This window comes from Patiria miniata, unplaced genomic scaffold, assembly GCF_015706575.1.
Source record: "Patiria miniata isolate m_02_andy unplaced genomic scaffold, ASM1570657v1 HiC_scaffold_1, whole genome shotgun sequence".
In the NCBI taxonomy this organism is placed as follows: Eukaryota; Metazoa; Echinodermata; class Asteroidea; order Valvatida; family Asterinidae; genus Patiria; species Patiria miniata.
The window spans coordinates 18,370,936-18,386,287 of record NW_024037047.1 but is presented as its reverse complement, the minus strand read 5'-3'; the positions used below and the strand labels follow the sequence as shown (position 1 = coordinate 18,386,287).

General features: G+C 45.3%; 1 protein-coding gene across 1 annotated transcript; it reads left to right on the top strand.

Annotated features, from left to right (window-relative positions):
• The first annotated feature begins 1,154 nt into the window (after nt 1-1,154).
• Nucleotides 1,155-14,846, top strand: LOC119724285 (solute carrier organic anion transporter family member 3A1-like). Its single transcript, XM_038195269.1, has 10 exons — nt 1,155-1,331; nt 3,977-4,668; nt 4,920-5,029; nt 6,251-6,494; nt 7,991-8,155; nt 8,605-8,809; nt 11,168-11,312; nt 12,267-12,442; nt 13,038-13,102; nt 13,231-14,846. The coding sequence occupies exons 2-10, from the start codon at nt 3,993-3,995 to the stop codon at nt 13,620-13,622; spliced, it is 2,178 nt and encodes a 725-aa protein (XP_038051197.1). The 5' UTR covers nt 1,155-1,331; nt 3,977-3,992; the 3' UTR covers nt 13,623-14,846.
• Nucleotides 14,847-15,352: the final 506 nt, after the last annotated feature.

Below are 15,352 nucleotides of genomic sequence, written 5' to 3'. Positions count from 1 at the left end.
GTGCAGCCGAAAATGGAACAATTCAACGCTTCATTCAAAACTTGGTCCTGCCATTTGGGTTTCGTTTGTTTTTACACAACCTGTAAACCAACTTTAAGGGGAGTCAGCTAAAAAAACACACCTGCAGAATACAGTGTCATTGAACTTTACCTATTTTTATTTTCATTCCCAGCGGGTAGAACATAATAACGTAGAACTGTCAATTGTTAAAGGTGATGGATACCATTTGCATTTTCGGGGGCCGATTCAAGGAGCAGCAATACATTCAATTTAAACCAGGTCAATAAAAAAAATACCCTGTCGAACTGCTCAGTAGATATACTTTCTGGGAAAACTGAAAATGCATCTTCATTTTTTTTTCTCGACGCAAAGCATATTCCATTGAACATGAGATTGTCCTTTCTTGACCATCGTGAGGCAATGATGGTCATTCCTCTTTTCTCGAAAATGACAACATACCCGGAGCAATGATTTTACAGGATGCTTGATCCTATCATTAATTACTTACAATGAAGTAGGACATTTCATGATTTTTTTGTCTTCAACTCAAAAACTACTAGGCACATCTTGCTCAAATTACGACTGATCAGTACAGAAATTCCTTAGCAATCCAGCCATACTCTTTGTTTGGTCCAAACAGTGATAATGTGTACAAAATTATGCAATTTATGACAAATATTCGGGGGAAAAAGTTGCACTTTTGTATACGTGCAAGGTGAGTGTGAACCACAACCTGCACGTATACAAAAGTGCAAATGTATCATTTGTCATAAATTGCATAATTCGTAAACATCATCACTGCTTTTGGCCAAAATAATAAAGAGTAGGCCTATGGCTGGATTGCTTAGGAATTTCTGTACTGATTAGTCGTTATTTCAGCGAGAGGTACTCAGTAGTTTTTGAGTTAGAAAAGCATTTATTGGAAGGGGGACTTTCTTTTTTTTGGTTGAGTGTATTTTGACAGTTTCATTTTGAATGTTTGCTAATGGTGCACATTACCTTTAACGCTTAAAGTACCCAAGTTGATCCCCTCACCATGTTGGGAACACCTGTTTCGAGTCGCTTTGTTCCATACGCCAAGGTTATTGCTATATATCTTGATGTCATCTCCGAGTACAAATAGTGTCCTGGGGCGAGATCCGGGTTAGTTCCCCTGTACTAGCTATGACTGACTGTTCAACTTCCTATAAATACGGCGCCGCGCCAAATCTCGGCCGTATCATGCACGACCGTTTCATGCGGAGTAACCTAGGCACGGGTTTCTCTCACAGCTTGAGTTTTGGAATCTGTCCAGTATAGGACCACATATTTCATCACGTCTAACTCTAAAGGTAAGATAAACTTGACTTTGTACTTGTATCTTGTCTTTCAAAAGACCTTGGCCTTTGTTGTGGGTAGGCCCCTAAGCCAAAAAAATGTCAATAATAAAACTTTGTGTTGCCCTTTAATTTCAAGTTTATAGTCTATGCAATTGGCTGCGTTGCGAAATTTGTCTGGTAAAACCATTGCAAAATACGTGTACAATGTACTGTTAATTTTTTATGACATTTTTTTATGACAATATTATACTGAATTTTGGAAGCTGGTACTGGTTTCTTTTGCAACCGTGATTGCGGAGAGAGAATACGAACTTTACCGCACAGGACGGGGCTCTCGTTATGGCCCACCGTGCTCACAACTTGCATTGTTGAAAAGTACTACGTGTGTGTCCAAATCCACCTGGTATTTCAAAGAAGACCGGCGGTTGTAGGTGATATCAAGAGATGTCAAGTGCATATGACGACTGGCTTTTCACAATGTTGACATTTTCACCGTAATCCGGATCCGGGTGAGTCCGGCTATCAAGACTATATATAGGCCTACATTGTAAATAAGTTGAGCTTATTGGTCAACCGAGATACGAGCTCGGACTTTGCATCCTCAATCGGAACTTAAAGTATCCACATGATAACATTAAACTCGAGTGCAACAACTTGAAGTTGACTTCTTTTTTGTTGGTATAGTCGCCATTCATTTGGCTTTCGGCCTATTAATTGTGTTTGCGAATTCAAAACCCGGGATTTTTGGGGTGTTGTGTGTGAAATACATGTATACGTAAAGTGCATGATGATCCAGGATATGCATATGAAATACAGTGGAACAAACCTATTTTGTAATTATAGCAGCAGTTATTGACAACAAACCTTCAGTTTCGGCATGTTGTCGCTACTTCAGTACAAGGAAGGAAACTATGCTGATTCGGAAAATAATAACCCGCGATCGAATGATGTACAATATGCATCATGCAGCATCATTATATCGACATCAAAATACATGTATTAATAATGCTTGGGTTCACAATTCAAACTCTCATTTTAAGAACCATATGCATGTGTATGAAACTATATATGGCATATATACTATTACAAGTGATGGAGTCTCAGGGACGGATCCAGGCATTTTTGCGGGGGGGGGGGGGTGTCAGACCCGTCAGATACAGCTGAGTCTGTGGTCTTGTGAGGCATATGAATTTGCATAAACCTTGAACATGGAGAAACCAGCTAGCAAGTTTCTTTCACGCGTTCTAAACAGCGCCCTCTTTCGCTCACACACGCACTGGGCATGGAATGAAAAAAAACACCTTTGAGTTTAAAGCGCATGCAATGTAACTTTTTTAATGCAATCCTTGAAAATGCATTCTTGTGTCCCATTTAACCTGAAATTCAATTTTTGTTTTGCCATTTTTAAGGGTATTTTGGTGCTAATTTTTTGGTTTTCACGCTAATGCGAATGTTATATTGAGTAACTCAGTGCAAGCAGAAGCCTCAATGTAATACTGTTATGTCAGCACCCAAAGTTGCCAGAAATTTGGATAGTTTGTTGTCGTACATTTTCTTTTCTGTGGTAATTTTCTGTTGTGTGAGTATTCATGGCAGTAAGTCAGTGAGCAAACTTTTCTCACAGATGTTTTCAACGAGCAAATTTTTGGGTTCACAAAACCGAGCAGTGTATTGCTGAAGTGACATCACAGTTACAGAGCCCTCAGTGTCGGGAAAAGCATGGCATTTAAAAAAAAATCTTTTAACCCTGTGGGCTTCGAAGGGGCTCGCGCGCTAGGCACTCTTTTTTGTTTCTTAACTTTTTTTAATGAAACTATCGCCCAATTCCCTTGAAACTACATGTATGTCTAAAGTGAACCTTGTGGTTTGAGATATTATGGTCGCTTTTCTTGTAGGAGTTCACTTGGGGGTCGGCCGCCCCTGGGAAAGTTGGGCCTCCAGCCAAAGCCCTTTCACTTGTGCACAAAAAAGTTCTCTGTGTTTTACATACCGCCGTCACAACAATGTCATCAATCATCGTCTACTGCTGGCCCCGTGACAGCTGTCACGCTAGAGCCACAGAAAGGCTGTCTCGACTGTTTCATGTGCGACTGTTTCATGTCCATCTTTTTTGGGGGGATCCAACATGTAATGGTCGATCCAACATGTAATGGTCAATCCAACATGTAATGGTCACAGTGCATGCAGTGTATATGTACATGACTGTGCAGCCACAATGTCTGTGAGTGACCTACTGGAGGGGATTCAATCTGGTGTTGGTTCGGGGGACCTGCATTCATAATATTTAGACCATTAGAGAAAGGATTGTGTCCACAAAATAGTATTTTATACGCGAAATCAAAACTGCCTCACGCGTGAGCACCTCCGCTACGCGGCGTAAGTTTTTACGCTTCGCAGCTCGAAGTGTACTTTTCAATATAATATAGACCAAAAAGGTCTATATTATAAATTGATAAATTGTAAATTGAAGAGGATTACAAATTTAATTTGCTTAAAACATGTTCCTCTGAAAACATTTATTTCATGGCCCCTTTAAATTCAGAAATATCAATTGTATAAGGGGATTGAAGACGGCAGATCGCTAATAAAATCAATAATAAAACCTGCTAATAAAACCTGCCCTCAATGTAATGTATGTAGTTTCCTTGGTGTTTTAGGTGTCCTTTCGTCATCATGACTCGTAAACAGTATACCACGATGACTGGCGATCAGACAGCCGCCAGTCCAGAAGACCAAGAAGTCGGACATGAGCAGAACCAAGCCAGGTACGGCTGTTTGTCCTGCCACCCCTCGGGTCTTACTCCCCTGGCCTCGGGGAAATTCTTCCTCCTCGCCATGTGCATGCTCATCTTCAGCGACGCCTTCAACATCGGCACCCTGAGTGGCGCCCTCACGAGTCTGGAGACGCGATACGAGCTGACCGCCTCCCAGTTGGGGCTGATCGAGAGTTTATACGAGGCGGGAAATCTCATTTTCGTCATCTTCGTGGTGCACTTTGCCGGGCGTGAGGAGCACCGACGCCCGCTATGGATCGGCCTGGGCGCACTTACAATGGCCATCGGCACAGCCATCGCGTACTCGCCACAATTCTTCTTTCCCGCGTACGAGCCTAACTGGAGGTCACTCTCCACCAATCAGAGCACGGAGCCATTGACCTGTGGATCTGATTGGCTGGAGGTCCGATGCGAGCTCGCAGAGTCGCATGTGTTCCAACAGGATAGCCGTATGGCGTACGTGGTGGTCCTGTGCGGTGAGATCTTGGTTGGTATTGGTTGGACGCCGGTAATGCCGCTAGCCATGTCGTACATTGATGATAACGTCAACACCAAAACCTCTGCCATGTTCATAGGTAAGTATCTTGGCCATTCCTGGGTGAAAGTCTCAGTTTCGAAGTGTAATCTTCAGAGAAAATCACATATGGAAGAAGAAAACAAATTAACGATGAAAGTAGTCGGATCGGGGAGGGGCATTATTAGAGGCACCTAAAAAAACCGGAGGCGCGTTGTACGAAGGACTAATAGGCAGTCTCGCTTATAAAAAAAATAACCACAGCTCGATCAGACGTTGTGGAGATCTTGATACCTTTTGTTTAATCCTCAGGTATCATCCAGAGTATGTTTGGTGTCGGTACCATCGCCGGGTTCCTGGTAAGCGCAGCCGTGGCATCGCATTGGGTTGACTTCTATCGGGTCGATATTGACGAAATCCAGGTAAGGTTCCAGAATCCCCCGAGAAACAGTGCAAACACTTAGAGATTTTCAATGGGAGCCTCCATAAGGAGAGACTTCAGTTTGACAAACTAAGCTGATATGTTCCTTGCTCTTGGTACCAGGCGAGCTAGCTGATCGATTCTGAGAATGTCCAAAATAGTACATCTGACGCCACATATAGATGGCCTAGCTTGACTGCACCCTATCTACCTCTAAAAAAACCCTGAATAACCAATTCAATACAAAGTGAAATAACTATCGTTACATCAAAACGAAACAATATTACTGCACCACCGAAAACCGTTCAGTGATTACCAATCAAACACCATAGCCTACGCCCCCATGGTGTTTTGACCAAATTACAGCCGTGATCTATGTCACACCAACCTCGTCCCCAGTGCTTACTTTATTTCCAACCGCGTTTCCAATAGTAAACCCTGGATAGGAAACTTTCTTCCTGTATCCTGATTGGATACCGCAATTGGCTAGTAATGGATTTTTATCGTGTACTTGGTGCTATATATTCACAACGTGCAGTACGTGTTTTCGCGATCATTCGTCCACGCCTTCTCGAAAATACTAATTTCCTTTCCAATTTGCTCATATAAATAGGAAATATGATACTGCATGTTGTCTTGATAAGATCGTAACAGTTTGATTTCAAAAATCGTGTTTTCGTAACTCACGCCGTGCTCGCGCTGCTACGAATTGACTCTGTTTTTACCCCAGACACCGCATACAAAAACAAACGCTAATGTGTAACGCATATCCAGGCACCAGACTGTTCCTCATTTGCATACGTGTGCAAAAATCTTGCACATGCAAATGATCCAATACCAGGGTGAGAGAGCAGGTAGTGGTGGGCGCGTACTGCTCGACACCCTGGGGACGAGGTTGATGTCACACACAATGCGGACCCAAAGGTCCGAATGTGCCGCACGTGCGTATGACGCGCACGGCTGGCACATGCAGTGGGCATAGGGTGCAACACGTGCTGTTTGCCCACGTGCGCAGTGGGAGGGGCCAATAGTGGATCGGTCGGATATTGTGTGGGTTAAACCAGCAAGTAACTGAAGAATAGCCATTATTGTATAAGTCGCCCACGTTAATTTCTGGGCTGATGGTCACGTTCTTCTCATCGGCTGAGCAACAATAGCCTCCAGCAACTGTTTCTACAAACTTCTCAATCTGATGATAATCTTCCGGCCATTTCTCACACAGCTTGTCCCCAGTGACAAACTCTGGGTGGGTGCGTGGTGGCTCGGACTGGCCATAACGAGCGCCCTCTATTTCCTCTCCTCGCTGCCTTTCTTTGGTTTCCCACGTCGCTTGCGGACCCAATCTCCCTCATCTTGCGCCAAGGACGACAACTTTATGTTGGAGAGTTACACCACAGATGATCCTGACCCGGAAGAAGAGGTTCTTGAACCTGGAAGCACTTCAAAGGGTGTGGTCTCTTTGTCCAGTGAGTAGGCTGATAACAGAAACATGTATTCAAAACCCTTTTTTTAAATGCCGTACTAAAATGAGAGGGTATCCACATCTTATGTCACAATGTTTAATTCTCTGCAATTTCGACATCGCGTGATTTTAAGCACCACACAGGTGCAAGGGTACGGTTTGTATTTCGTGCGAGCAGCTCACCCGTATTAACTCGGGTAAAGGCACATGGGTTAACTAGCCACGATATCCGGGCTAATCGAACGTTCGACCGCGGGCCATCACGATCATCATGTGATGTCCGCACAACGGCACTGACACCGACAAAACCAAAACGCCCGTACCGTTTCGCAATTAAACACCGGGCCGTTTCGCAAACACCCAGGCCGTTTCAATTTACTGCTTTTCGGTCAGTTGAAAAAAAAGATAACAGAGTTGGGTCCCCAAAAAGTGGGTCCGAAAAAAATGGAGTTTGGGGCCCGCTTAAGGGCCCCGAACTGTAATTTTTGGATTCTAGATGCTCTGTGGTACGATCTGAGGCAGTTTCTGACCACTTTGACCAATTTTGTTGGGTAAAAGATGGTGGTGTATGCAGTGTCTGCTTTTATTACGACGTCACTTAAAAAGGGGTACTGTTTTTTTTTTTGGGGGGGGGGTATGGTCCCCTTTGGTCCCCCTGGATCCGCCCTTGATGAACTTAACATTACCTTTAGACTACACAATGCAGTTTCGTTTGAAAATAGTCCACTTCAGATTTCTGTTGTCCAGCCGCCATATCCGTTTTTTGGAACGAACAACACATGCGTGTGCCGTATTTTCACCACTGACTCTGCTCCGGCCACGAGCAGGGTCTGTGGGGGCTGATGACCCGGGTGAGCCCCGAGAATGACGTCAGCTAGAGCGAATCGAACGGCATGGGGCCGCTCACCCGAGTCGATCTGGTCGAGCCTACTCACACGTACCCATATAGCCAGTGCCGTTCGTGACGGAGCCCGAGATGTGTAGTGTTAACACCTGTGACTCGCTTGAACGCAGCCATTAAGAAAGTACGATGTATATTTTGCCATGGAAGATACTAGGCTCTGAAACGTATGCTGGCTTGCTTGGCATGGGAGATAATATCCCAAATACCAGGCAATGAAACTTAATGTCGCTTTCTTAGCATGGGTCAATGCACAGACCAATTGCCCTTGCTCGATCTACATGTATAATGGTACAACTATTTTTCCTTCAGATTGGTTAAGAGGAGCAAAGTGAGTTCAACCATGAGCAAATATTTATTTTGTTTTTATAATGTACTTAAACGTGTTCAATATTGACATAAATACAAAGCCATGCCTGGATAATAGCTATTTTTAAATTTTATTTGTAAGATTGAAAAACCACAATTTAGCCAAAAAGTGAACTAATTTAGTTCACTTTGAGAATATTTGCTGTTATAAGTGAAGTGCCCAGTGTTGAAAGGTAGGGGTGTTACTCATTTCCACCGATGAGGGCGTACTTGGCTTTCTTTTCCAATAGCCTTACCTTCCTTATTGTGGCGTCTGCTGTGCAACCCGATCTACCTATGGCTCAGCGTGGGCAGCTTCTCTGAAATGGCCGTCATTGCCGGTCTGGTAACCTTCTTCCCCAAGTATCTCGAGACGCAGTTTGGCTTGTCTCCACCCGAAGCCAACTTTTTCATGGGTGAGCCTTGACCGATATTCCATAGTAGGCAGGCCTATTCCTGTAACTTTCTACCGCAAATTCCAGTGTTTTGCTCCAGTTTAATCAGTTGCTTTCCCATTTTATGAGGTGTTTATTAACTCTAGAATCAAAACCAGTTCAAATAAATTGACTCTTGAGGGCGCTGTTCCACAACCCTTTGATTGTTTCCATTTGGAACGAGTAGGCACAACATTATTTTGTCCACTGTTGATTCATGGATCGAGTCCATAGAGCAACCAGCTGAGTTTCAGATCAAAGTTTTCCGCCTGAACAGCTGGCAAAAAAATCCATAAATTTTGGGATGACGAAAAACAGAAATGTATATTGGAAAAACAAATCTTTGGTTTCAATAGAGTCATTACGTGTATGTTTAATTTATGTGAGGAAACCGCAACATTATTAAGCAGTTTCATATTGTCCTCCCATAGCTGTGATTCCCGTTCCTGCCGTTGCCCTGGGATCGATCCTGGGCGGATACTTGCTGAAGAAACTGTCCCTGAAGGCAGAGGGCGCTATGATGCTGGCCCTGACCTGCAGTATCATCGCGCTGATTGGTCAGGTGGTGTTGCTAGGCATTGGCTGCGATGATACTGGCCTGGCCGGTGTAGATGTGTCATATCCTAACAAGCACATGTGAGTGACCCAACCAAACCCAATTAACTCAACCCAGTTCAACAATCAGAATCTCAGAATCTCAGAAAGTTGACTGGATATCGCCGCTAGGCATCATCATCCAGTTTGACTTCAAGCCGGTGCCGTGAACTCAACCCAACCCAACCCAGCCCAACCCACACAAGTGTGCATGCAATCGGGGACCCCTAGTCCCTCTTTTGTTTGCCTTTTTGAGAAGACCTCCCATTATGTTTTGTACACGAATCCAAATTGGGGACCTCTCGGGCATTAGAGACCCTATTGTCCTCTATTGTTCAACGTCCCCTATTAAATGCAAAAACAAACTCGACCCAACCCTACCCAACTCAACCCAACCCAACCCAGCCCAACCCAACCCAACCCAGCCCAGCCCAACCCAACCCAACCCAGCCCAGCCCAACCCAACCCAACCCAGCCCAACCCAGCCCAACCCAACCCAGCCCAACCCAGCCCAACCCAACCCAACCCAGCCCAGCCCAACCCAACCCAACCCAGCCCAGCCCAACCCAACCCAACCCAGCCCAACCCAGCCCAACCCAACCCAGCCCAACCCAGCCCAACCCAACCCAGCCCAACCCAGCCCAGCCCAACCCAACCCAACCCAGCCCAGCCCAACCCAACCCAACCCAGCCCAACCCAGCCCAACCCAACCCAGCCCAACCCAGCCCAACCCAACCCAACCCAGCCCAGCCCAACCCAACCCAACCCAGCCCAGCCCAACCCAACCCAACCCAGCCCAACCCAGCCCAACCCAACCCAGCCCAACCCAGCCCAACCCAACCCAGCCCAACCCAGCCCAGCCCAACCCAACCCAACCCAGCCCAGCCCAACCCAACCCAACCCAGCCCAACCCAGCCCAACCCAACCCAGCCCAACCCAGCCTAACCCAACCCAACCCAGCCCAGCCCAACCCAACCCAACCCAGCCCAGCCCAACCCAACCCAACCCAGCCCAACCCAGCCCAACCCAACCCAGCCCAACCCAGCCCAACCCAACCCAGCCCAACCCAGCCCAGCCCAACCCAACCCAACCCAGCCCAGCCCAGCCCAGCCCAACCCAACCCAACCCAACCCAACCCAACCCAACCCAACCCAACCTAACCCAACTCAACCCAACCCAACCCAACCCAACATAACCAAGCCCAACCCAACCCAACCCAACCCAACCCAGCCCAACCCAGCCCAACCCAGCCCAACCCAGCCCAGCCCAGCCCAACCCAACCCAACCCAGCCCAACCCAGCCCAGCCCAACCCAACCAAAACCAAACCAAACCCAACCCAACCCAACCCAACCCAACCCAACCCAACATAACCCAACCCAACATAACCCAACCCAACATAACCCAACCCAACCCAACCCAGCCCAACCCAGCCCAGCCCAGCCCAACCCAACCCAACCCAACCCAACCCAACCCAACCCAACCCAACCCAACCCAACATAACCAAGCCCAACCCAACCCAACCCAACCCAACCCAGCCCAACCCAGCCCAACCCAGCCCAACCCAGCCCAGCCCAACCCAACCCAACCCAACCCAGCCCAACCCAACCCAACCCAACCCAACCCAACCCAACCCAACCCAACCCAACCCAACCCAACCCAACCCAACCCAACCCAACCCAACCCAACATAACCCAACCCAACATAACCCAACCCAACCCAACCCAGCCCAACCCAGCCCAACCCAGCCCAACCCAGCCCAGCCCAACCCAACCCAACCCAACCCAGCCCAGCCCAGCCCAACCCAACCCAGCCCCCCCAACCCAACCCAACCCAACCCAACCCAACCCAACCCAACCCAACCCAACCCAACCCCCAACCCAACCCAACCCAACCCAACATAACCCAGCCCAACCCAACCCAACCCAACCCAACCCAACCCAACCCAACCCAGCCCAGCCCAGCCCAACCCAACCCAACCCAACCCAACCCAACCCAACCCAACCCAACCCAACCCAACCCAACCCAACCCAACCCAACCCAACCCAACCCAACCCAACCCAACCCAACCCAACCCAACCCAACCCAACCCAACCCAGCCCAACACAACCCAACACAACACAACACAACACAACACAACCCAGCCCAACACAACACAACTCAACACAACCCAACCTAGCCCAAACCCAACCAAACCGAAACATGCATTCTCGACGGAACTTTACAGAAATAAAATAGTTCCTTTTCTGAAGGGTGTCTTACAATAATAATATTGCGGAAATCGAGATTTGCAAGATGAAATTTAGTGCCAAAATTTCAATATGTTTTTGCCAAATAAGGATTGAAGTTTTAGTTCCCAAAAACGTTTATAATATCGTATTTTTGTCTTAAATTTCTTCAAGGATTGACTGGACTTCAGTCAATCTGACCAGCAGATGTAACGTGGACTGTGGTTGCAACTCAGACGATCCTGAGGCCGTCTGCGGAGTGGATGGGATATCGTACTTCTCAGCTTGCCATGCCGGTTGTAAAGAATTCATGAATGGGGTAAACATCTGATTCCTGAATGTCAAACATAATAACGACAGATGTACTCTTCTTTAAGTATGTGACTCGAAAAATAGTCAGCATTTTCACGGAGACGAATTTGGCCACAGCGTGTTGAACAGTGGATTTGAAAAAATCGGGTTTAAGCTGGTACGTCACTTTTTGAAAAATAGATTTCGCCTACTTTTGGAGCACATGTTGACTAATTTTTGATACAGATAGTACGCTGAGATCATAAACTTCAAAGATGTACCATTTACAGTACAATAGAACAATTGCTTGCGAAGAAATTAGCTCCATAGAGATTTGTCTGTTCGTGAAAACTCAAAATCCCATACGCGCGTTTTTCCGGGCAATTTGCCCATACCCATAGCGCTAGATTCGTTTCTTCGTGAAAACGTAAACGCCTATACGCGCGTTGTTTTTTGCCCCATAGAACAAGGTGATAAAGTTTGAAATTTGAAAATGCAAGTCAAATTTCCCTGGATTGATTATCATGATTGTTTTGATTTAAAGTGATTTTGACCCGAAAAAATGTGTCAAAATGTTCGTTGCTGTTCACCTATTTAACCGATTTCGACCGGAAAAGAATTTTCGAAAAAAATATGGATTTTTGGCCGAATTCGTCCCGTCGTAAAAAATGCTGAGGAAATGTAGTGGGTGTTGTTTGAAGAATGGACTAAATTAAAAAAAAAAGGCTACTTGGTGACTTATTGCGAATGCTTGAGAAAAAGTTCGTGTGGTAAAGTCCAATTGTAATGACATTTCATACCAAATTTTGCATGGCGAGGGAAAAAGGCATATATTTGCAATGGTTCGAATTTTATTTCACAAAAGTGGTACGTATTTTGTACGAGGAAGGCTCTGATTGGCATTGTACCAGGCTTTCCATTTGTTTACTCAATTAAAAAGGGAATTATAAGTGAATTTCATGCATGCCTTTTGTTTTCGCAGACATTTTTCAACTGCTCATGCGTGCAGGATCCGACCAATCAGATGGCCGGTTCAGCCCAGCCCGGCGCATGCCCAATGAGTGACTGCCACATGTTGGCGCCATTTCTCGCCATCATGTTCATCATTGCTCTGTTCTCGAGCCTTGAGGAAATCCCGCAACTAATGGTCATGATGAGGTGAAAGAACAAACCAGGCATTTTACATCATTATCTAGAAAAATAGGGACGTACTTCAATCGACTTAACGAGAAAATCATTTACCAAAGTGAAGACGCATGAAATGGTGTCATTCGGAAGAAAACAGTCGTTGAAGATGGTTTTAGTAAAATACACGTGGGCACAGTGTTTTACGTTAGCAACGGAATCCAGTACGAGACCCTGAAAATTGTCCACATCTTTTCTCTGTTTTCTCGAAATGTCTAGTATCCATTGAGCTGAAACTTCAACAAGTCAATTGTTATGCACTCTTCTTAGGTTGCTTCGTACGATCAAAATGCACAAAAAGTAAAATGTTCCAATGTACCTTTAAAAGGCAACAACAAAAGAGAAAGAGTTTAACTGAACTATACAACGGTTGTGTTGCTGATGGCGATAAGTAAAATCGCAAGTAATTAATCTCGAGACAAGGGACCTGCTTTTTTAATCAACTTTGGCAAGAGGAAGCTTCCTTACGTGTGATGGACTCTACGATGATGATTATGATGGTTTTTAGATTTGAATAGATAGCTTTATCAAATGCACCTTTGTAAACTCCACCATTCCCTTTTCGCAGGTGCGTCAAGAAGTCCGACAAATCGCTTGCTTTGGGTCTCAGGCATGTTTTTACCCGCGTATTTGGTACGTATCACTTTTGGGTTCGTTTTTATTTGACATTGAATAATTTTGTGCTAATTAGTGCTGTTTGAAAAAATCTGTCCGACCAAGTTTCTTTAATAACTTTATAACCTTTTTTCTCATACCTATAGGGAACATTCCTGCGCCTTTGTACTACGGCCTAGCCATCGACGCGACCTGTCGCCTGTGGCAGCAATTCTGTGGTGACAGGGGCGAGTGTTGGGCCTACAACCTGCCCGATTTCCGCTACACCTTTATGGGCGTCACAGTGGGCCTGAAGGTGCTCAGCGCCGCGTCCTACGTGATGGCCTGGGCGCTGCTCAAGAGGCGATCCGGTGCGGGAAAACTGCCGTCTGCTGATAGCGAGCGCGTTGATGAAGGAGTTACCATGAGTGAATACCGGCGAGTTACCGAGAACGGGGCCAATGGTGGCGCGGCGGCAGAATGTACGGGGGAGGAAGACGTAGGGAACGGGGGAATGGATGAGGGAAACCACGGTGAACTCCAAGTTTCCCCAGTTTAAACACTTACATGTATTTTCAGATACGGCTGCAAGAATATCTAGTCTGAGTGTATCACCCGTTGTCCAACGGAGATCTCTCTGTCTCCGATCCAACTTCTAATATATCTAAAGGCTATTACGCATGCAAATTTATGCGACCCCGCGCACTAGCCAATCGGATTCGACATGACGTCATTTTCATTCCGAAATCTGGCGGCTGTTTTTCCCCCCTGGAATGTTAATGGCGATTTTTGTATATATTTTCCTTTGCAAGTTCTCGTTCATCCATGGAGGTTGGAAAACGTCGACCGTGTTTCATTGTATTTAATGGGTATTCAACAGTTTGTAAAACGGTAATGATCAATGGTGGACAGCTGAATTTGGTGATCTTCTTTATTAAAATAGACATAACTTGGGCATAGAGTATGCAAATTACGTGAATTTTTCACAGGTACTAGTCAATAACATGTGCTTTATGCCTAAGTGTTTTTTTTATGAAATGGAGCGAGCCACTTATTTTTAACTACTTTTTCTAATTCGGTCACTTTCCTTTTGACTCGCCAAGTAGAACGCGCTCGCTGAATGGTCAGAATCTCGAGGTCAAGACGCAGTCTTGTTTTGCATAATTAATCACCGAATCTGCAGCACGTGACCCTTGCTGTGCAAGGAGATATTCCACAGAAAATAGTGAGAATGAAGCGCAGGACGAAATAAATTTAAATTTTTATGGGAATGTCAAAATGTTAAGCTATGGATGTAGCTGATTTATTATATTGAAGTAATCGTGTTTTAAATTGGTTCGTTTTCTTCAATGAAGTTAATTATGTTCCACTGCCGATTTCGAACAAGGAATGTAAATAATTAAGTTTCGAAAGCCGCACTCAGCGCCACATAAACGAGCTGCTCAAAATATAAATGAAAGAAAAGTGCTTGCAGCATTACATGCATTATGTTCGGACTCGCGTGTGATATAGGCTTAGTCTTCTTATAGATAATGGTTTAAGTTTTAATGTTTTGATTAAAGTAACGTATACTTCGCAACACATGGATTTTATATGACATTGAAATGTTCTTTTTCTCTGTATGATAATATTGTTTTGTTGTTGGGCACGTATGTTTATTTGTATGGCTTCGCCTTTAAAGTTGCGTTCCTCGTGCTATTTTCGAGTTTCATCCCGAAAAACAGATTGTAATCATGCGGAAATAATAACAGATTAAAAAAAAAACATTTAAAATCCACTGTGATTTTTGTTTATCCGCCGCAAGCATATCGGTGTCTTGTCTACAATTAGAGTGCCACACTCAAAAAGTGAGCAAACGAGTTGGAAAGTTTTACCCAATGTTAGTTGAATATAATTATTATCAACTGGCTAGACACTCTCGTGCGGGCAAATAATGTTCCCCAAGGTTGGTGAATAATTTGACCCCCCTAAATTGAGGCAGCCTGATTTGAATCTATCGGGCTGTGATGTTTGGCAAATAACCCTTATCCTGACGCCCATGAAGTTCGCCCAGTGGCGTTAATCTGTGCCGGCGAGTGTGGGCGAGCCGTCGCCGCTTTGTGTGGAAGTTTTTCTGCTGTCCTCATAATACATGAGACAACTCGTGTGTAGTCCCCACAACTGTGGGTGTACGTACGTGTGTGTGCGTGTAGTAAATCGAGGACGTACATCAACTGAAAAAAAGAATCATCCTTTGAGGACAGGAGTCAAATCGAGGACGATCTCGATTAGAAAACGTGTATACAAAAC